We start from the raw sequence: 23170 nt of genomic DNA, 5'->3' as shown, positions 1-23170 counted from the left end.
TTTCCTCTGGGTGCTCTGGTTTCCTCCCACACGCCAAGAGACTTGCCGGTTAGGTGCATTGGCCCTTCTAAATTCTCCGTGTACCCGAACAGGTGCCAGATGGCGACCAAGGGATTTGCACAGCAACTTCATTGCAGTGTTAATGTAAGCCTACTTGTGACACTGATTATTAAACTTTAATGGTCTAATAGCTTAACGTTGGTACTTCTGAATTGATTTGATGTGGGCAGGAATTTGGTGTTCTGTGATGTATGGCCGGTTTGATGTTCGGTGACGTGATTCCTAATCCAGCCCTTCACACGTTTGAAAGCCAACTTCAGCTGGCATTCAGGTGGAAGAGCTGCCAATCCTCACACGGTGCTATAAATGGCATTAGAAAGCAACAAAGACTCAAGGGAAAAGAAAGAAACAAACACACACTGCTCTTCTAAACAATGAAATATCCACACGTTCTTGTAATCCAAATAAAAATCACACATGAATGACACAGCACTGGAGGCCATTCGGTCTACCATGTTTATGCTAACTCGATGAGAGAGCGATCCATGAATCCCATTCCCCAAAACCTTGCACATTCTTCCCTTCAAATATTTTTCAAACTCCATTTTGGAAGTTAATATTGAATCTGCTTCCATATCCCACTCAGACAAGTGGTTCATAATTCACTGAGGAAAATAATTTGTCCTTTTTCACCTCTGGCTCTTTTGCCATTTACCTTAAATCCATGTCCTCTGGTTAAAAACTCTTCTGACACTTCATCAGCTTTTCCTTCCTTACTCTGCCATGTCACTTCCCAATTTGAGAGATCTTCTGTTACATCACCCTGGACCTTCATTGCAATGCTCTAAGGGGAACAATCCCAGCTTCTGTATTCGTGGATTCTTTTTTTATTTCATTTGTGGGACATGGCCGGGCCAACAGATATTGTCTGTCCCTAGTTTTTCTTGAACTGAATGGTTTGCGCAACTTAACACAACTTTCTTGCCCCTTTTATGCTTTGCCTCAGTTTGGAAGGCAAAATCCTCATGTATTTTTTGAACAAAAAAAAGAGGCAGATCATATTCAAATAGAAGATGTATCGGACTTTAAAGTCTATTTTCAAAATTAAAATAAACATTAGCTCAAAAACAACCCAAGTTAGTCAACACAAAGTACGAGGGATCATCGCTTACCGATCCATAATAAGGCCATGAGGAATGAAAACTCTTTCCAGATCTTCAACATAGTGTTTCGGGATACAAAACAACTCTGGGTCGTAACCCCTTTCATCATCACTGATCTGTGGAAATCAAAATAGCACAACTCATTCCCAAATTATTCCAATGCAACTTTGAATTATCTCTCAGTCATAACTCAATAAGTGATCCTATACATAATCACAGCTTTTCTCTCTCCGTAGATTTATTGCTATGCTTTATATTGCCATTGTCTCTGGACACGGAGGCTGGATAGAGATTGAGGACCACACCATAGGTAAGGTGAGGCTCAAGACATCCACCAGGAGAGAGCCACCATTTACAAAGAAACTTTCCTGAATCCAGGAAACCCCAAAACACCACTAAAGTACTTTTTGAAAGTAAGTTGTTGCAATGTAGGAAACAGCATCTGATGTGTAGAGAATGTTCATCAGGTCGATTCCTGAGATGAAGGGAATATCTAATGAGGAAAGGTTGAGAATGTTGGATCCAGATTCACTGGATTTTTTTTAGGATCATCTTATGAGAGATGATCTTATGTAAAAATTTAAGATCCAGAGGGGGCTTGACAGGGTTGATGCCAAGAGTTCTTAGTGAAGGAATCTACATCTAGGAGGCACAGTTTAAAACAAACGATCTCCCATTTAAGACAAAAAGGAGAAATCTCTTCCCCCACTGGGTCATTAGTCTTTGCAAATCTCTTCTCAAGCAAGCAGTGGGGGATGGGTCACTAAATATATTTAGACTGAGTTAGATAGATTTTCAATTGACAAAGGACTCGAGGGCTATTGGAGGAGGTGATGCGGGGGAGAGGGAGCAGGGCAGCAGATAGCAAAGTGCAGTTAAGGCCATGATCTTATTGAATGGTGAGGTAGACTTGAGGGGCTGAATGGCCCACTCCTGCTGCCTTATCTTGGGATCTTATGATGTCTATGTGGTGTTGTTATATTAATATTGATTCTTAATAACTGCGCTAAGCATTGGGTAGTAATATATTCATGTATCGACCTTCTAGATAGGGACCACAGAACCTTTTACCACTGGTGACACAGGTAGCTTGGGTTTAATGCCTTGTTGCAAAGGGGGTACCTCAAACAGTGCAGCAATTCCCACATTCATGATTTGCAATGTAAATACCCAAATCTGGCAGCACAACCCAAACTTTTGGCAAAGACCAAGCATTGGATCAAGCCCAAAATGGGGTGCAATCCTTTATCTTGTTAGCCTGGATCTTGTTTGTCTCTCTTGTGGGGACCATGATTTGGATTCAATTTGAATTTGGTTTTTGAAGCCAGCAAGGAGATGGATTTGGACTCACCCAGTCCACTCTGAACTTAGGCTTTTTAACTTTAAGAATGGAGGAGAAACTTAAAGAAACATGACCCAGACGTCATTGTAGATGGCTAAACTCTCAACCTACTCATCGAAAACCCAACAATACAGTTCTCACATTGTTGAGCAGCACCATATTGTGTCCCGACGTTTAGAAAGAATAGGCTGCTGGAAGCCTGAATGCCAGTTCTGAACACAAGCAGGGGTAGGCCACCAGGCCCTTCAAGCCTGCCTTGCCATTCATTACAATCATGGCTGATCGATGCCAGCCTCAAATCCTTCCTGCATCATTTACATAGAAACTAGAGGTAGGCATGGGCCATTCAGCCCTTCAAGCCTACTCTGCCATTCATTTTGATCATAGAATTCAATAACCTGATCCCCTCTTAGTGAAGGACATCCCTCGATAGGATTTCCCCCCTTAAGCTTCAAGAGCGATGTCTAATTTCAAGAAGAAATTAGATAATGTTTTGGCCTCAACTACATTCCATGCCAGTGAACTCCACACATTCACCATCCTCTGGGTGAAGAAATTTCCCTCACCTCGGTTCTAAAAGGTTTACCCCTTATCCTCACTGTGACCCCAAATTCTGGGCTACCCAACCACTGAGAACGTTCTTTCTGAATCTATCCTGTCTAACCCTGTTAGAATTCTAAGTTGCTACCATGGTAGCACAGTGGTTAGCACTGTTGCCCTACAGCACCAGGGACTCAGGTTCAATTCCCAGCTTGGGTCACTGTGTGTGGAGTCTGCACACATTCTCTCGGGTGTTCACTCTGGGTGCACTGGTTTCTTCTCAGTCCGAAAGATATGCTGGTTATGTGCACTGGCCGTGCTAAATTCTCCCTCAGTGTACCCAAACAGGTACCGAAGAATGGCGACTTGGGGATTTTCATAGTAACTTCATTGCGGTGTTAATATAAGCCTACATGTGACACTCAAAAGTTTCTATGAGATTCCCCTCTCACGCTTCCAAAATTCCAGTGACGATAATGCTAACCAACTTGATCCCTCCTTGTACGATAAACCTGCCATCCCAGGAATCAGCCTGGTAAACCTTCGCTGTACTCTATAGAAAGGACATCCTTCCTCAGATACCCTAATGCCTTCTTAAACTTGATCCATCAAATATTTGTCCACTTTCACTTTAAATACCTCATGATCCAGCCTCCACTACCCAGAGAAACACCATCCTCTGCAAAAATAAATTTCTACGCGTCTCAATTTTAAATAACCACCCCTTTATCTTATAGCGATGTCCCCTTGTTCGAGACTCTCCCACTAGTGAAACATCTCACCGCCTTCCCTATCAAGCCCCCTCAGGATCTTGAATAAAGCCATCTCTCATTCTTCTAAACTCCAAGGAATACAGACCTAGACTATTTGTCCAAAGATTTTCAATTTTCAAGCTTGCTGACAACACCACCGCAGTGGATCGTATCTCAAACAATGACGAGATGGAGTACAGGAATGAGATAGAGAATCTGGTGGATTGGTGTGGCAACAATAATCTCCCCTCAATGTCAACAAAACAAAAGGAGATTGTCATCGACTTCTGGAAATGTAAAGGAGAATATGTCCCTGCCTACATCAACGGGGACGAAGCAGAAATGGTCGAGAGCTTCAAGATTTTAGGTGTCCAAATCACCAACCTGTCCTGATCCCCCTATGCCGGCACTATAGTTAAGAACGGCTATCAAGGCCTCCACTTTCTCTGAAGACTAAGGAAATTTGGCATGTCCACAATGACTCTCACCAACTTTTACAGTTGCACCATAGAAAGCATTCTTTCTGGTTGTTTCACAGCTTGATATGGTTCCTGCTCTGCCCAAAACCACAAAGAACTACAAAAGGTCATGAACGTAGCTCAATCCGTCACAACCCAGCCTCCCATCCATTGACTCTGTTTACACTTCCCGCTACTCAGACAAGCAGCCAGGATAATTAAGGACCCCACGCCCCCTGGACATTCTCTCTTCCACCTTCTTCATTCAGGAAAGAGATCCAAAAGTCTGAGGTCACGTACCTACCGACTCAAGAACAGCTTCTTCCCTACTGCCACCAGACTTTTGAAAGGACTTACCACGCATTAAGTCGATCTTTCTCTACACCCTATGGCTGTAACACTACCTTCTGCACTCTCTTGTTTCCTTCTCTATGGATGGTATGTTTTGTCTGTATAGCACACAAGAAACAATACTTTTCACTGTATGTTAATAGTGACAATAATAAATCAAATCAAAAAAACGTAGAGGTTAGGTTGATCGGCCTTGCTAAATTGACTCTAGTGTCGGGGGGTTAGCAGGGTAAATGCATGGGGTTACGGGAATGGAGCCTGGGTGTGATTGTGTTCGGTACAGACTCGATGGGCTGAATGGCCTCCTTCCGTACTGTAGGGGTTCTATTCTATCCAGCCTCTCTTGATAGGACAACCATCGCATCCCAGGAATTAGCCTGGGGAACTCTTTTGAACTGCCTCCAATGTTACTGTATCCTTTTTTTTAAGGTAAGGGGATCAAAACTGTATACAGTATTCCAGGTCAGGCCTCACCAACACCCTGTACAATTGCAACAAAACCTCCCTATTTTTAATCTCCAACCTCTTTGCAACTAAGGCCAAAATGCCATTTGCCTCCTTAACTGCTTGTTGGACCTGCTAGCTTTGTGTGATAAATGCACTTTAACACCTAGATCCCTCTGTACTTCACTCACCTTCAGTCTCTCTATATATAAATAATATTAACAACAAATGTTGAGGAAGACAGCTGTGGATGCATTTGTGTTTCCATTGTGACCTTTGTTCAGCCAGGCACGAGATATCTTGTACATAGTGTTGTTGTCGGTATTCCAAAACGTTCCAGTTCCACAACGATGAACATGTTACAAGAACAAAGAAATTTTGTCTACTAATCATTAAGTCAGCAGCCACGAGGAGAGTCACCATCAATTGGAGTTTATCTGTGCCTTTGGGGATGGCAGAATGAAGCCCCAGTACAGCTAATTTAATCTTTTCTTCATTGAATAATAAAAGGTTTCTCTGGCATTTACACTCCTTTGGTCATAACACACCGTACTCATTAATTTAAAATGCTTGCTTTGCCAGGTTATCCCTTGTCCTAACAATTATGAGAGTGGATAAATAATGCCTGCTCTCATTTTACAAACTCCCTGTTTACAAAGACCTTGAATGAACTAAGCCGAGGTCTATGTTCAGAATCCTTACTAAAGTGCAAGTCATGCAGTATAAAGTAACTGAGAGTCTCAGAGTCCACCAAGAGATAGGCTGCTATCAGGGGTGTGCATGTAAGGATGTGGCTGAAGACACAGAGTTATGGCCAGAATAAATCACCCAGAATCAGATAGTAAGAAGTATTTACTTACTTTGGACAGGCACCAGTATATACCGTTGGCTTCAAAAATTGTGATCCAGGTTTATATTGAACTCTCCAGTTTTCAATGAATCTTTTCCAGTATTATGGATCCTACTTCCTCTTTTGTACTTACAGAATATAATCACATTCCCACACCCCCTTTCGTAATGTGACAACAACGCAAGCGATAGTATGAGAACAGCTTCAAATCAAAGGCATGTGCAGTCCTACCATCTAAACATGGGAGATGATGCAGGGGGTTTCAAACTTCTCAACAAGGATCAAAACAATTTAAAGCTGAAAAAAAATGTTTCCCCAGAGCATAAAATCTGAAGGAAAATACTTGCAAGGTTAAATATAAGAATCAGTTGTCTGAGGTGCAAATCTTCACCCAAGGAAATCCCTACAAGCTTTGGAGATGCATTTCAAAATGAAGTCTTCAAACCTGAAGAAAACCCCGGAGAGATCCTCACGAAGTTTCATCATTGGAGTAACGATGCCACCGCTATTAAATCTTCCACCCAACGTCCATAATCTTTAGTCGCATTTTCAATGTTCCTTCATTGCCCCGGATCAAAATCCTGGAATTTCCTCCCTGACAGCACCATGGGTGTACCTACACCACAAACTGCAACGATTCAAGGAGGCAGCGCACCATCACCTTCTTCAGGGCAATTAGGGACGAGCAATAAATGCTGGTGCAGCCAGCGATAACCACATCCCATGAACTAATTAGGAACTCAGGAGAAATGTTTCTCACACAGAACGCGGTGAGAACATGGAACTTGCCATCAAATGATGTGAGTGAGGAGAATAAGATGCACTTAAGGTGAAGCTAGTGAAGGGGGAATAATACCCACACTAATAATTATGGAGGAAAATAGTAACCATATTAATAACTGCATCCAATGAAAGGGTTAAAGCACAAGCCTGCCCAGTTTAATAGCAGAGACATGCAGATCAGGATAGTAAGCTGCTATACAAAAAGATAACTGTCCAAGTTACAGACCTCACAGATAAGCAGAAGGGGAGATAATGTGTCTTGGTCTGGGAGTGGCCATTAACCAGATATTGGGAAATGGGAGGAATTGATTAATGTTCTAACATTCAGACAGCTGGGATGTTCAAAGATGGCGTTTATTGGTAGGGGGATTGAATTTAGGAGTCGCAGCGTCATGATGCAACTGTACACAACTCTGGTGCGGCCGCACTTGGAGTATTGTGCGCAGTTCTGGTCCCCACATTACAGGAAGGATGTAGAGGCTTTGGAGAGGGTGCAGAGGAGGTTTACCAGGATGTTGCCTGGTATGGAGGGGAGATCCTATGAGGAGAGACTGAGAGATTTGGGGTTGTTTTCGCTGGAAAGAAGGCGGCTAAGAGGGGACCTTATTGAAACATATAAGATGATTAGAGGTTTAGACAGGGTGGATAGTGATAGCCTTTTTCCTAGGATGGAAAAAGCTAGCACGAGGGGGCACGGCTTTAAATTAAGGGGGGGTAGTTATAGGACTGATGTCAGGGGTAGGTTCTTTACCCAGAGGGTGGTGAGGGACTGGAATGCCCTGCCAGCTGCAGTTGTAAATGCGCCTAGTTTGGGGGCGTTTAAGAGATCTGTGGATAGGTTTATGGACGAAATGGGATTGGTTTAGATTAGTGGGTTAGTGTTGTTTTTTTTTTTAAAAGCTGGTCGGCGCAACATCGTGGGCCGAAGGGCCTGTTCTGCGCTGTAATGTTCTATGTTCTATGTTTGGAACAATAATCTACCACTGCAATCAAAACCTCATGCTGATTGGATATTATAATCAAGGAAGTACAAGGTGATTAGTTTTAATATCTATACCTTATGAATGATGCAACCTTAACTCTGTCCACTCACAGTTACTGATTAACTCCTATACCTTGACTAGAAGATGCTGACTACTTGCAATCAAATTTGAAACTATAAATGTTTGTGTATTCCTGAATTGTGCACTCTGACTGGTCTTAATGGTTTAATCAGGGTCCTGTAGCTGCAGTCTTTAATCAATCATTCTGAACCACTGAGTTTGTCTGGCTTCTTAAGGGGAACATAGAACATTACAGCGCAGTACAGGCCCTTCAGCCCTCGATGTTACACCGACCAGTGGAACCAATCTAATGACCCTCTAACCTAAACTATTCCAATGTTATCCATATGCCTATCCACTGACCATTTGAATGCCCTTAAAGTTGGCGAGTCCACAACTGCTGCAGGCAGGGCATTCCACGCCCTTACTACCCTCTGAGTAAAGAACCTACCTCTGACATCCGTCCTATGATTACCACCCCTTAGTTTAAAGCTATGTCCCCTTGTGTTAGCCATCACCATCCGAGGTAAAAGGCTCTCACTGTCCACCCTATCTAACCCTCTAATCATCTTGTATGCCTCAATTAGGTCACCTCTTAACCTTCTTCTCTCCAATGAAAATAACCTTAAGTCCCTCAGCCTTTCCTCATAAGACCTTCCCACCATACCAGGCAACATCCTGGTAAACCTCCTCTGCACCCTTTCCAATGTCTCCACATCTTTCTTACAATGCGGCGACCAGAACTGTACACAATACTCCAAGTGCGGCCGCACCAGAGTTTTGTGCAGTAGTTTTAACCACATTAACAAGCAAAGCATCACAATAGGCCCACAATGCTAGCTAGGTACTTGGTGGAGAAAGGAATGGAGAGATAAGGTGGGATGAAATACATGGAAAGATTTATATAAAACATAAACATCATCGAAGACCAAAAGGGTCAAATGGTCTGCTGCTGTGCTGTGACTTTCTAAGTACTGCTACTTTTAGCTTTCCCTTTAATGCACCATTCAGCCAAATCACGCCAAATGGTAGTGAGTTCTACACTCATAACACTGCCTGATCCCCTTATTAAATGAATTTCTGTTTTAAAGACACTCAATGACCTGGCCTCCACAGCCTTCTGCAGCAAAGATTCATCATTCTCTGGCTGAAGAAATTCCTCCTCATCTTTGTTTCAAAGAATCGCCTCTTTAGTCTGAGGTTGTGCCCTCTGGCTCTAGTTTTTCTTACTAGTGGAAACATTCTCTCCACATTCACTCTATCAAGGCCTCACTGTATCCTGTAAGTTTCAATAAGATTCCCCCTCATCCTTCTAAACTTCAATAAGTACAGACTCAGAGTCCTCAAAACATTCCTCATACGACAAGCTCTTAATTTCAGGGATCATTCTTGTGAACCTCCGCTGGAGCTTTTCCAAGGCCAACACATCTTCCTTAGATAGGGGGCCCAAAACTGCTCACAATACTCCAAATGGGGTCTGACCAGAACCTGACACAGCCTCAGGAGTACATCCCTGCTCTTGTATTCATGATCTGATGGCAATGTCATTAAGGTGTTGCACAGGCTTCTGTTTTAGTTTCAGTTTCTTCTCTGTGCTGGCAATAGCTCCTAGAATAAACCTGTGTGCACAAACCACATCTTAACTTTTCATTGAAAACCTCAGTCCTGAACATGGATGGGATATTGAAACACTGATCGCTGTTTGCCTTGAAAAAGGCACAAGTGTCATGCCTGACAGCGAGAAATTGAATGGCCTCAGCTTTCTTTGCCTGCTATTTGCAGGATCGGCTTTGAACTTCAACTTTTGGCAGCCTGAGGGCCGAGCTTCTTTTCTGTAGAGTTTGGATCCTGTCGCCAGATTTGGAATTCTATCCACTTACAAATCAATGAGTTTGCAAATTTATGGATTGTTCTCGTCAAACCAGTCTTGGCAACTTTTAGTGCAATGTACAAGGATTTCTCGGCATGTATGAGTGAGAAAGGACTTCAATGAGTTGGATATTGCTTGGTGCGTGGGACCATCCATCCCAATTGATTTAAAGTCCTCAGGTTAGGGTTGCTTGACAAGCTTCTATCCATGGCAATATAATATCCCCTAAACTGTAAACTTTAAACGTTCTGCAAAAAGTTTTGATGTGGCACCTTGTGAAATGCCTTCTGCAAATCTGAGTGCACTTTATCCACAGCACTAATAAATTGATTAAACATGAATTTCCATTTCACAAAACCATCTTGACTCTTCCTGGTTACGCTGAACTTATCTAATTGTTTAGTAACAGCTTCCGACATTTTTCCTATGACAGATATCAAGCTGGCTGGCCTGTAGTTTTCCACTTTGTCACCCTCCCTTTCTGAATTAATGGCTATTTTCCAGTCTAATGGAACCTTCCCAGAGTCTGATGGATTTTGGAAAATTATAACCAACACATCACCCATTTCACTAGCCACTTCATGAAATCCATCAGGACCTGGGGACTTTCCAATCCACAGATCCAACAAGTTGCTCAGTAGCACTTCGAGTTCCTGCCTCCCTTTCATTTCCTGATATACAGCTACTTCTGGGATGTTACTTGTATGTTACTTCTTCAGTGAAGACTGATGCAAAGTACCTGTTCAATTCATCTGTCATCTCCAAATGTTCCAGTATTAATTCACCAAATTCACCTTCTTATAGGACCAACGCTCACTTCAGTAACTCTAAGACTGTCTCGGAAAAGCAGCCAGCATAATCAAGGACCCCAAGCATACTCTCTTCCGTCAGGAAAAAGATTCAAAAGTTTGAGGACGTGTACAACCGACTCAAGAGCAGCTTCTTCCCTGCTGTCATCAGACTTTTGAATGGACTGACCTCGCATTAAGTTGATCTTTCTCTACACCCAGCTATGACTGCAACAGTACATTCTAACACTCTCCTTTCCTTCTCTATGAACAGTATGCTTTGTCTGTATAGCACAAGAAACAATACTTTTCATTGTATACTAATACATATGACAATAATTAGTCGAATCAAATACAGAAAATCTTACTATCCATCTTTATATTTCTTGCTAGCTTTCTCTCAGTCTATTTTTCCCCTCTTCATTGGGCATTCTACACTGTTTTACATATTCTGTCCAATTGTCTGACCTACCACCCATCCTTGTGCAATTATATCCTTTTTCTTTTTAATTTTTTAATTAACCAGGGATGGTGGGTCCTCACCTTGGATTTTTTCTCTCTTACTTGAATATATCAATTCCGTCTATTCTGAAATATCTCCTTAAACGTCTCCCACTGCATCTCTGTTGATCTCTTCTAGTGGTTAGGATTTGGCATTTGTTGCCAATATAAGACCAGAGGACTACGGCAGCATGGTAGCCCAGTGGGTAGCACTGCTGCCTCATAGCCCCAGGGACCCAGGTTCGATTCTTGGATTAGGTCACTGTCTGTGTGGAGTTGGCATGTTCTCCCCATGTCTGTGCGTGTTGCCTCCGGGAGCCCTAGTTTCCTCCTGCGTTCTGAAAGACGCGCTGGTGAGGTGCATTGGCCCGAACAGGCACTGGAATGTGCTGACTAGGGGAATTTCACAGTCACAGTAACTTCATTGTATTAATGTAAGCCTACTTGTGACTAATAAGTAAACTTTAATTTTTTTTAAAAAGACATGGGAGCAAAATTAGGCCATTCGGCCCATCAAGTCTGCTCCGCCATCCAATCATGGTTCACAAGTTTCTCAACTCCATTCTCCTGCTTTTTCCCCATAACCCTTGATCGCTTTACCAATCAAGAACCTATATATCTCTGTCTTAAGTGCACTCAATGACCTGGCCTCCACAGCCTTCTGTGGCAATGAATTCAATAGATTCACCACCTTCTGGCTGAAGAAATCCCTCCTCATCTCAGTTCTGAAGAGTGGTCCCTTTACTCTGAGGCTCCACGTTCAGATCCTGGTCTTTCCTACTAATAGAACCATCTCCCCCACTTTTACTCTGTCCAGGCCTTTCATTATTCTGTAAGCTTCAATGAGATATGGCTAGGTTTGATTCCCAGTCAGGAAATAAGGATTTCCAAAATCACAAGCCAGTCACTTGACACTGAAATCAAAGGCAGACGTTGCAAATACTTCAGCTGTTATGTCAAGCAGATTAAGAGAATGTGAGACAAGACAAGCTGAGTCTATGAAGCCTGTGTCCTCAGTGCAGTCCTCTGCAGCAGTGAGACCTGGACAATATACAACTAGTAAGAGGTCTCACAACACCAGGTTAAAGTCCAACAGGTTTATTTGGTAGCAAAAGCCACTAGCTTTCGGAGCGCTTGCTTCCCCTTCGTCAGATGAGTGGGAGTTCTACTCACAAACAGGGCATATAAAGACAAACTCAATTTACAAAATAATGATTGAAATGAGAGAGTCTTTACAGGTAATCAAGTCTTAAAGGTACAGACAATGTGAGTGGAGAGAGCATTAAGCACAGGTTAAAGAGATGTGTATTGTCTCCAGACAGGGCAGTTAGTGCAGGGAGAACATGCAGATTCCACACAGATAGTGACCCAAGCTGCCGGGAATCAAACCCAGATCCCTGGCGCTGAGAGTCAGCAGTGCAACCACAATGCTGCCCTTGTAATATGGTAGGTATTTGGTAGAGGTCAGTCAGTTTGAATATCAGAATGGGCTCAAGGAGAAAAATGGCCTATTCCTGTTCTTACGTCCCATTATTCACTCTGACAGCTTACACTGAAGATACCTTGGCACATAGGATCCAGTTTTAAATTCTTAGGGGGCAAAAGGCTTTTCAATGGTTGTAAAAATTAGCACTTGAAGGAAAATAAAACTCTGGAAGATAGGCCATGGTCACCGACACCCCCTTTCACAGCATGGTATCTGAAGAGAGAGCGCAAGAGTGACCGGGAAGACTAATACCGACGCTTGCCAACTTGATATTATCCACCAGTGCCAAGATCCCTCACATTAATCAGCAGTAGTACACATTTCAAATAAAATCTAAAAAAAAGTATGCAAAATAAAACTTGATACCACGAGTGAATTATAATTCTATGATCTCATTTTGTTGCAAGTAGGCAAATGCTTTATTAAAATGGAACATTACAATCACAGCTCTATTCTCAGCCCAAAGCAAATGACAAAAAGCGGAATATGCAAACCGCCTCAGTAAAACAAAACTTACAACGTTACAGCTTCCAATTGATTCCTTCATTGTGACAGGGAGACGGGGGGGCAGACCATTCAGCTCCTAGAGCCTGCTCATCATTCAAATCATCGATCTTCATTCCGTTAGTTCCATATCCCTGATACCTTGATCTCAAGTCTTGAAAGTTCCAACTGTGCCCCAAAATACACTGTCTTATAGGTTATGGAATTGAAAGTACTTTGTATGCAAAACTGCTTTTAGTCTTCCCTCCTAAGTGGCTAGCTCTAATTTTTTAAATTTATTAATGTCACAAGTAGGCTTACGTTAACACTGCAATGAAGTTACTTTGAAAAATCGTCTAGTCGCCACACTCCGGCGCCTGTTCGGGTACAGTGAGGGAGAATTTCACATGGCCAATGCATCTAATTGGATTGCAGGAGGAAAACGGTGCACCCAAAGGAAACCCATGCAGACATGGGGAGAACGTGCAGTCTCAGCACATACAATGACTTGAGGCCGGAATTGAATCCAGGTCCCTGGCACTGTGAGGCAGCAGCGCTAACCATTGTGTCATCATGCCACCCCATTTTATTATGCCCCCGGGTTCTAGATTCCCCAGCAACAGAAAAGGGATACGCCTATTGCCCGATCAATTCTGTTCAATATTTCTAAACTGAATGTTCTTTAGAAGCTGTCAATGATTACTGGAGTGAAACCTGCCTTTCCACGCTTTTTAAAAGTCAGAATCGCTCGAGAGTATGGCAACATTTCACTGAATTCCGTCCAAATCACTTAGGGCACAAGAGGTTAATTTCATTAGTGTGTTAATGTAAGCCTACATGTGACACTACTAAACAAACTTTAAAACCTGCTTAATACAAATCAACCTCAATCTCCCATGAAATTCAAAGCTAACACAGCTGCTAAGATAAATACCCCAGGATTTAGTGTTAGAATAGCAATTAAAGCCTGGGACCAGGGAAAGGGGAACTTTCCATCCCTCAAACTGAGAGCTAGATAATTCCAGGTGATGGTTTGCTCAGTCTATAAAAGGTTCACTACAATCGAGACTGATGAATCTGCAGGAGAATAAACTTCAAATGTCAGGAGTGTCACTCACCCATCAATGCCAAAAGGCCATTTGGTCAATGCAAGTCAAGAGGAATTTCAAGACAAGTGCCCCCCAGATGTCTGTGCAGGGATAAAGCCACACAGAGATGTGGTCAGCATCGGCCCTCAATGGCGTTGCAAAGCTACCATCAGACTTTTGAAGGGACCTGCCTCATATTAAGTTGATCTTTTTTTTCCATATCCCAGCTGTGACATAACAATACGTTCTGCACCCTCTCCTTTGCTTCGCTACGTGTGCTTTGTCTGTATAGCGCACAATAAACAATACTTTTCACCAGTACATGTGACAATAATAAATCAAATCAAGTAAATGGAACAAGCAGAAGCAATGCGCAATTTGAGAGAGAGAGAGAGATGCTTACCAGCAATGCTGAAGCCATTGCGAGGTATGCAAGCTGCCGAGATTTTGAACAGCCGGTGGATTGGAAAGAGCAGCGTCAGCTGGAGCCCGGCTCTCTGTCTCTCTGCACTGAGCTCCGAGGTAGGGGCAAAGAGCAACGGGACCAGCCGAGCGGCTGCAGCGCCCTTCACTGCGGCTGGGAGCCTCTGCGGCCAGGAGCGGGGGATACCCACTGACGTCACTGCGGTCCGATGGTTACTTCCAGCTGTGAATCAGCCGCCCCGTCACCCCGGCAACGCCCGCCGCGCCACCCCGCTCCTCGTGCCCGCCCCCTCCCCGCACCCCTGCGCCCGGCCTTCGCCTGTCAATCAAGCACTGCGTCGCCACGGCAATCGCCCACCTGCGCGTGCCTCCCTCACCTGTCAATCACTGTCTCCCACCGCCCCCCCTCCCCCGCAGGAGAGGCCAGCTGTTGCTGCAGAGCTGCAGCCCTTCAGTCCATCCACTCTCTGCTAGGCTCCATGCAGCGCATAGTAGGAGCAGTCTCCTCACACTTCACTATCAACTTTCTCCAACCCTACCCACGTCTCCCTCTGCATTAAAAGGCTAATTGATTTGATTTGATTTATTACTGTCGCATAAGGAGGGCACAGTTTCCTCCCACAGTCCAAAGATGTGCAGGTTAGATGGATTGGCCATGCTACATTTCCCTTTAGTATCAGGGACACTAGAGTCATTGAGGCTTACAGCATGGAAACAGGCCCTTCGGCCCACCTTGTCCATGCTGCCCTTTTTTCCAACCCCTAAGCTAATCCCAATTGCCCGCACTTGGCCCATATCCCTCTATACCCATCGTACTCTTGTAACTATCTAAATGCTTTTTAAAAGATAAAATTGCACCCGCCTCTGCTACTACCTCTGACAGCTTGTTCCAGATAAGGGGGTAAATACGTGGAGTTACGACGATAGGGTGTGGGTGGGATCGTTGTCAGTACAGGCTCGAGGGGCTGAATGGCTTCCTCCTGCACTATAGGGAACCCATGATTCTATGTATTATTATACAGTGAAAAGTATTGCTTCTTGTGAACTGTACAGACAAAACATACTGTTCATAGAGTACATAGGGGAGAGGTAAAGGAGAGATTGCAGAATGTCGTGTTATAGTCATGACTGGGGCGTAGAGAAAGATCAACTTAGTAAGAGTTAGGTCCATTCAAAAGTCTGACAGCAGCAGGGAAGAAGCTGTTCTTGAGTAGATTGGTACGTGACCTCAGACTTTTATATATTTTTCCTGATGGCAGAAGGTGGAAGAGAGAATGTCCGGGTTGCCTGGGGTCCTTAATTACGCTGGTTGCTTTTCTGAGGCAGTGGAAAGAGTAGACAGAGTCAATGGATGGGAGGCTGGTTAGCGTGACGGACTGCGGAATACTGTGGATGCTAGAATCCACACCAAAAACAGAAAATGCTGGAAAAATTCAGCAGATCTGACAGTCAGACCCAAACTAGGAGTCAAACCTGAGTCTCTGGTGCTGTGAGACGCACTGTGCCACTGTGCCATCTCAAGTATAGAAAATTTTATGTATAGAAAATGAAATATTACAACGTCTCTGACTACATTTTCGTGGCCAAGTTATTGCAACCATTTTAAAAATGTTTTTGTTCCAACTAAACACTTCCTTCTCCCTGCCTACTATGTGAGGGGCCTTTCATCTACAAAGAGATACTTAAATGACCCTCTCCAATGGCCTCAGCATTGAAGTGTCCAGTGGGTGAGGAATTCAGTGTGTTTCATCTCCCCTGACCATTGGAAACTGACTCGCATTTAACTTCCTCCGTGTATTATTTTAGGTAGCCTGATTAAGACGATCATGTTAAATCCTGTCTGCTCTAGCTTAACAATGCTGGTGTGATCCAATTTCGAAGCCATGGGAACTGGGTTAGGTAATTAGTGTTAATTGCATCTTATTCACTTTCAGCATAACTTCTGCAAACAACAAAACTACCAGGGGCAAAAAGCCTGCGCACTTTTAGATTACGTGTAAAATGTTAATTTTAGGAATTGTAGCACTCAAATTGTCATTTATTATTCTCTTCGAACAATAAAAAATTTCAATGACTTGTTTGTCCAACTGTCTCACATATCACACACGTCATCAAAGGTAGTAGACAGATAAGGAATAAAAGCCGGGTGATTTGTATTTAAAATGGGATTAGGATGGATAGGTCCTTGATGACTGGTGCAGACAAGATGGGCCATGGGGTCTCTTTTTGTGCTGGAAAATCCTATGACTGTCCACAGCCCGCACTGTTAATAATGGAAACTGACACCAGAAACAAAGGCAACAGAGTATTATAAAGGAGAACGGTAGAAGAACAGTGGCAATTGTTTAGGGAGATATTAAAGACATCTCAACTAAGGCACATACCTGCGAGGAAGAGGAATTCCACCAGGGTGAAAAATCATCCATTCCCACAATAAGGAAATCAAGGATAATATAAGGGCAAAAATGAGGGCAAGCGTGGAGGGTTGGGAGAACTTCAAACACCAACAAAAGGTGACTGAATACAATATCAAAAATGCTAGAATGGACTCTGAAAGGAAGCCAGCTGGAATCAAGCACTGACACCAAGGGCAGGATTTTACAGCCTCACTCGGGCGAGACTGGAAATCCCCTCCCAAGGTCAACGGAGGTTTCTGTTGTTAGACCCTCGCCAACTCCGATTCCGTGGCTGGCGAGGTTGCAGTGTTCTGGCCCAAAAGTTTCTGTATGTATATAAAGAGGATGAAAATAATGAAAGTAGATGTTGACCCTTTAGTAGATGGAAATGGTGGGGAAATTGGAAAATGGCAGAGGCACTACACTAATACTTTGTCTTCGCAGTAGAAGATAATAATTGTGCCCCAAAAACTGCTGTTAATACAGTAGAATTTGGTGAAATTACTATAACCAAGGAGATGGTACTGAGTAAACTGAAGAATTTAAAAATAGATAAGTCCTCGGAACCTGGTGACCTGCACCCTAGGGTTTTAAAAGGAGGTGACAACAGAGGTAGTAGATGCGTTAGTTATGATATTCCAAAATTCCCTGGATTCTGGAAAGGTACCGGTGGACTGGAAATATGCTAATGTGATGCCCTTAGTCAAAAAGGAGAGGGGTAAGAAGTGGGAAACTATAGACCAGTCAGCTTGACCTCTGTGGTGGGAAAGTTGCTGGGTCAATTATTAAGGAGGAGGTGACTGAGAATCTGGAAAAGCAAAGGTCAATTCACCAGTGTCAGCGCGGTTTTGTGAAGGGCAAGTCTTGATTGACAAACCTGAGAGAGTTCTTTGAGGATGTTACCAGCAATATAGATAACGGGGATCCTGTGGATGCGATCTATCTGGACTTCCAGAAGACATTTGATAAAGTGCCACACATGAGACTGATCCATAAGGTTAGATCCCAAGGGATTGGGGTAGAGTAGTGGCTTGGATTGTGGGTTGACTGACTGATAAAAAGCAGAAGGTTGGAATAAATGGGTCCTTCTCCAGTTGGTGATCTGTAACTGGTGGGGTCCTGCAGGGTTCAGTTCTTGGACCACAACTATTTAAAATCTATCTCAATGATCCACAAACAAGGACAGAATGTAACATAGCAAAGTTTGCTGGTGACACGGAAATAGATGGGAAAGCAGGCTGTGAAAAGGAGCTAAAAAGTTTACAAATGGATATTACCAGCCTAGGGGAATGGACCTTAATCTGGCAGATGGAGTTTAATGTGGATAAATGTGAGGTTATCCATTTTGGCCAGAAAAAATAAAAGGGCAAATTACTATTTAAATGGTAAACAGATTCAAAAGGTGTCTGTACATAGGGATTTGGTTGTCCTTGTGCATGAGTCTTAGAAAGTGGATATGTCGGTGCAAAATGTTATAAGGAAGGCAAATGGAATCTTGGATACTTATTGCAAAGTATCGAGGGTATAAAAGTAGAGAAGTGTTGTTACAATTGCATAAGGCATTGGTGAGACCACTCTTGGAATATTGTGTTCAGTTTTAGTCACCTTCTTTGAGGAAGGATATGGTGGCACTGGAGGTGGATCAGAAGAGGTTCACCAGATTGATTCCAGGTTCAAAGGGGAGGAGTGGTTGAGTAACTTAGGCTTATACTCACTGGAGGGCAGAAGAATGAGGGGGGATTTGATTGAAGTATATAAAATACTTAACGGGATTGATAATGTAAATGTAATGTAACCAAATGTTCCCCCTTCTGGAACAGTCTAGGATAAGAGGTTATAGTTGTAGAGTAAGACGGGGAAAATTCAAGATAGAGATAGGAAGGAACTACTTCTCACACAAGGTTATGAATCTATGGAAATCACCAGTCCAAAGTGTAGTGGGTGCAAAAGCAATCAATGAATTCAAGAAAGAGATACATAAATATTTGATCAAAAATGGGCTTAAGGGCTTTGGGGAAAAGGAAGGAGAGTAGAGTTAGGAAAATCATAGAATCCCTACAAAGTAGAGGGAGGCCATTTGGCCCATCGAGTCTGCACCAACCACAATTCCACCCTATTCCCATAACCTCACATATTTACTCTGCCAGTCCCCCTGGCATTACAATCAATTTATCATGGCCAATCAATCTATCCCGCACATTTTTAGACTCGAGGGAGGAAACACACACAGACACAGGGAGAACATGCAAATCCCACAAAGAGTGACAAGGTCAGAATTGAACCAGGATCCCTAGCATTATCAGGCAGTAGTGCTAACCAGTGTGCCACCGTGCTGCCCATAAGATGGAAATCAGCCATGATCATATAGATTGGAGGAGTGGGCTTGAATTGCCTACTCTTGCTCCTAATTCCTATGTTCCTAGAAGAGGCAAAGATAATTTTTTTGCTTTAGTTTATTTATTTGTGTCACCAGTAGGCTCACATTAACACTGCAATAAAGTTACTGTGAAAATCCCCTAGTCGCCACACTTCGGTGCCTGGTCAGGCACACTGAGGGAGAATTTAGCACTGCCAATGCATCTGATCAGCACGTCTTTCAGACAGTGGGAGGAAATTGGAGCATCTGGAGGAAACCCATGCAGACACGGGGAGACTCTGCACAGTCAGTGACATAAGCTGGGAACGGTACATGGGTCTCTGGCACTATGAGGTAGGTGTGCTAACCTTTGTGCCACTGTGCTGCTGTGAGTTCAAACAGACTTCCTGGCCACTGCACAATTGAGTAACATCATGTATGAATTTCGGGGCTGATGCAATGCCTGTTACATAGACTGGACACAACCACCCACCCTTGCAAGATGGAAAAACGAAACAACTACTGCTAGATGGGATCTTGTGACTGGGCAGCACTTGCTAAACAATGCTGTGTGTGTTAATCGCTACATTAACAACCAATTTAAGATCAAAAGTTCTAAAGAAGGATCATATTCAGCCCTGAGTGTTAGCTCTGTTTCTGACTCCACAGGTGTTAGCCGACCTGCATTGGCCAGAACTTCCTGTTTTTGTATTCAATTTAACATAATCAGTCGGGTTGTAACATGGCTCATTCACATCTGCTAGAATTGACATAGTAAGAAGTCTGACAACAGTTCTTACTGTGTTTACCCCTGTCCAACGCCGGCATCTTCACATCAGAAATGATATACTCAGGGGACCCATTCCTTGCAAATGAAATGAATTTGTTCAGCCTTGTATCTTTTTTGAATTTCCTGGGAGTTTGTTCCATGGCAATACCTCAGCCAATCAGAGTTGGCTTGCCAGCCAATCAGAAAATAACCTGTTGCGATGATTTGAAACTTGACATTCTTACTTTTGATGAATGTAGAATGAAAAGTTTTAGCAACATGCCACTCTTTTTAGCAATACTGATATATTCTTCTATCCTTTTCACCCTTAATGAAATATCTCTCTAGCTTTTCCTTATGTGTATTTGTGTTATTCACCTTAACCTTTCCCTGTAGTAGCAAATTCCACAACAACTATCCTCTAATGATGGCCTCTGGTTTTGAGCTCCCCCCATAAGTAGAAACATCTTCTTCACATCTACCTTATCAGAGCCCCTCAGAATTCAGAAGTGCTGCCCAACCTGTCCCGGTCCCCGACACTATAGTTAGGAAAGCCCACCAATGCCTCTACTTTCTCAGAAGACTGAGGAAATTTGGCATGTCAGCCATGACTCTCATCAACTTTTACAGATGCACCATAGAAAACATTCTTTCTGGTTGTATCACAGCTTGGTATGGCTCCTGCTCTGCCCAAGACTGCAAGAAACTACAAAATGTCGTGAATGTAGCCCAATCCATCACGCAAACCAGCCTCCTATCATTGACACTTCAGTCTGATATGGAAGCAAAGAATGAGGAGGATAATTTTGCTGTTCAGACTTACATGGTGTCTGCCACAAATGTAACAGACACATTGAAAGAACTACAACACGCTTGATAGCTTGAAAGGAGTCCTCTGTGTTGTGCTGATTGTAGGTTGTTTCCAGCGCATTAGCAGCCTCTGATCTTTGCAGTTCTCGAACATAATTGCAATCTGCATGCTTGCGCTGACGGACACTGAGAACATTGTGGAATCTTACACAACGTTAACACACTGGTTATCATACAGACTCTGCTGAACAAACTGTTTGGAAAAATGCTTAGGAGGTCAAATTGCTCTGATTTTTTTGTAGTCACATTTGAAGAGTTGCTAGGGTAGAGCTTCTATTTTGGGTGCAATTCTGGGAAAAGACGCTCAGTGCAAGATCAAAAAAGCACAGTATCAAAACTCTGAGAAACGTACCAAACCCACCCCGTGTTAAAAATGATTAGAAAAACTGGAGCCTCCAGTTTTTGCTTACATAGCTAAGTGTCTTCAACTATTTATTTAAGGCAGCAACATTTTTTACCTCCACATTTTAAGTTCTTTATTGGTGTTGACCTTCAATGGCTCCCATTTCATCATTGCCTTAACTTTAAAATATTCACCCTTTGTTTCGAAGCCCCTCCATGATCTCAGTCCCCCTTCTTCCCCCACACCCCTACAACCACTAGTTGCTCTGACTTTCTCTGTAGCTCCCTCCAACTCCTATGCAACCATTGGATTGCTACATCAATACAAGATGCCAGTTGACAGTCGGGTAACGGTCTGTGTGGAGTTTGCACATTTTCCCTGTGCCTGCATTTTTCCTCTGGGTTCCTCTCCCAATCTAGAGATGTGCAGGATAGATGAATTAGCCAAGCTAAATTGCTCCTTAGTGTCCCAAAATGTAGGGGCTAGGGAGATTAGTGGGATAAATATGTGGGATTATGGGAACAGGGCTGCTCCCTTGGAGAACCATTGCAGACTCAATGCATCAAATCACCTCCTTCTGCACTGTAGGGATTTTATGATTCTATGATTCCATGCTATGATCAGGCATGATTGAATAATAAAATGGGTTCAGAGGGCTGAATGGCCTACTCCTGCACCCACTTCTTATGTTCTTAACTTGCATATCAGTATGTCAGTGGCTGGGGAGAAACCCCTTGCTTTTTGTTTCACTGCAATTGAAGTATCACCCAGTCATACCTCAAGAAAGCGAGATTGACAGCTTCATAGACACAACCAGATTAGTTGGGAAGAGGGGCTGGAGCCCATCAGAACCAGGCTAGCATTTGAAAACTGTATTTTTGGTCTCCCTTCAAGAGATTTTTCTGGTCCGTTTATTTTCTTCAAAGTTTGATTTTGATTGTTTTATTTTGTATATGGAAAATGTTTCCCATTCTATTCCCATCACAAAAAATTTAAATTGTGATAGGGTTGAGTCCCATATCCAAGTACATAGTAAATCTCACTTTTACAGCACTTATTCCAACCTCGAATAATTTTTATGATTCAACACAAATACAAAGTGCAGTGAAATAGAATTGTGCATTAACCTCCAGTTTACATTTTGGTAAACCCTTGTCCCATTGTACATACATTCAAGATTGTGTTAGTTGTCAGTCTTTGTCTCACTCCATCGGTTTCTTTGTAGTGTTGCTAGTTTTCTACATGAGCATGTGTTTCAGAAACAGCTTACCTTTCTCCATCATGAAAACAAGGAACCATTGAAAATCACAATTTGATATAGAATTTACAGCACAGAAACAAGTTTTTGCTTCACAACAGGTTCTTCACACCTCGCTTTATTTCATATCATTGTTATAGCTTGAATATTGCGGAAAAGAAACATGTTCCCAAAGCTTTTTGTCTTGACTTATCGGGACAAATTCAAGAGTACCAAATTTCAAGCAATTACAAAACTTTATACTACAGGAGGAAAGGATGCTGACCGGTTAGAAATTTGACTCCGATTAGCCAAGGCATTGCCATGGAGAAAGCAATGGGCTTCCCATACTTAACAGATTAAGCAAGTAGTTTCATGATCTTCTATGCAGTGACTACACAAGTGATAATTTTAAAGTCTAAAGATTTCAAATTTATCTGAAGACCCATGTTATGTTGATAAGCTTATATAAGAGTTTTGCAGATAATTCACCAGAGTTAGCACTGCTGTCTCACGGCGCCAGGGAACGGGTTCGATTCCTGGCTTCGGTTACTGTCTATGCACAGTCTGCACATTCCGGCCCCCCCCCCCCTCCACCCCACCCCTCCCTGCTGCCCCCCCCTGCCCCCGCCCCCCACCGCCACATGGGTTTCCCCTGGATGCTCTGGTTTCCTCCCACAGCCCAAAAGATGTGCTGGTTGGGTGGATTGGCCACACTAAATTGCCCCTTATGGGGGGGATTAAAAGGATAAATATGTGAGGTTGCAGAGATAGGGCCTGGGTGGAATTATTGTTGGTACAGGCTTGATGGGCCGAATGACTTCCTTCTGCACT

At 43.1% G+C, this 23170-nt stretch overlaps 1 protein-coding gene across 2 annotated transcripts in view; it reads right to left on the bottom strand.

The window, feature by feature from the left end:
* Positions 1-14578, bottom strand: part of LOC145341774 (hypoxanthine-guanine phosphoribosyltransferase-like) — a 51834-nt gene extending 37256 nt beyond the window's left edge. The window contains exons 1-2 of one of the 2 annotated variants that reach the window (XM_080186695.1): positions 14346-14578; positions 1173-1279 (exon numbers count right to left, since the gene is read on the bottom strand). In XM_080186695.1, coding sequence (XP_080042821.1) covers positions 1173-1279; positions 14346-14363 — 125 coding nt within the window. In that variant the 5' untranslated portion in view covers positions 14364-14578. Of the gene's footprint in view, positions 1-1172; positions 1280-14345 lie in introns of those variants that run through there. The other variant, XM_080186696.1, reaches the window with a different exon arrangement.
* Positions 14579-23170: the final 8592 nt, after the last annotated feature.

The sequence above is a fragment of the Carcharhinus amblyrhynchos genome, chromosome 4 (assembly GCF_965287045.1).
Source record: "Carcharhinus amblyrhynchos chromosome 4, sCarAmb.v2.hapA, whole genome shotgun sequence".
NCBI classification, from domain to species: domain Eukaryota; kingdom Metazoa; phylum Chordata; class Chondrichthyes; order Carcharhiniformes; family Carcharhinidae; genus Carcharhinus; species Carcharhinus amblyrhynchos.
This window is presented reverse-complemented; position numbering and strand designations above follow the sequence as displayed.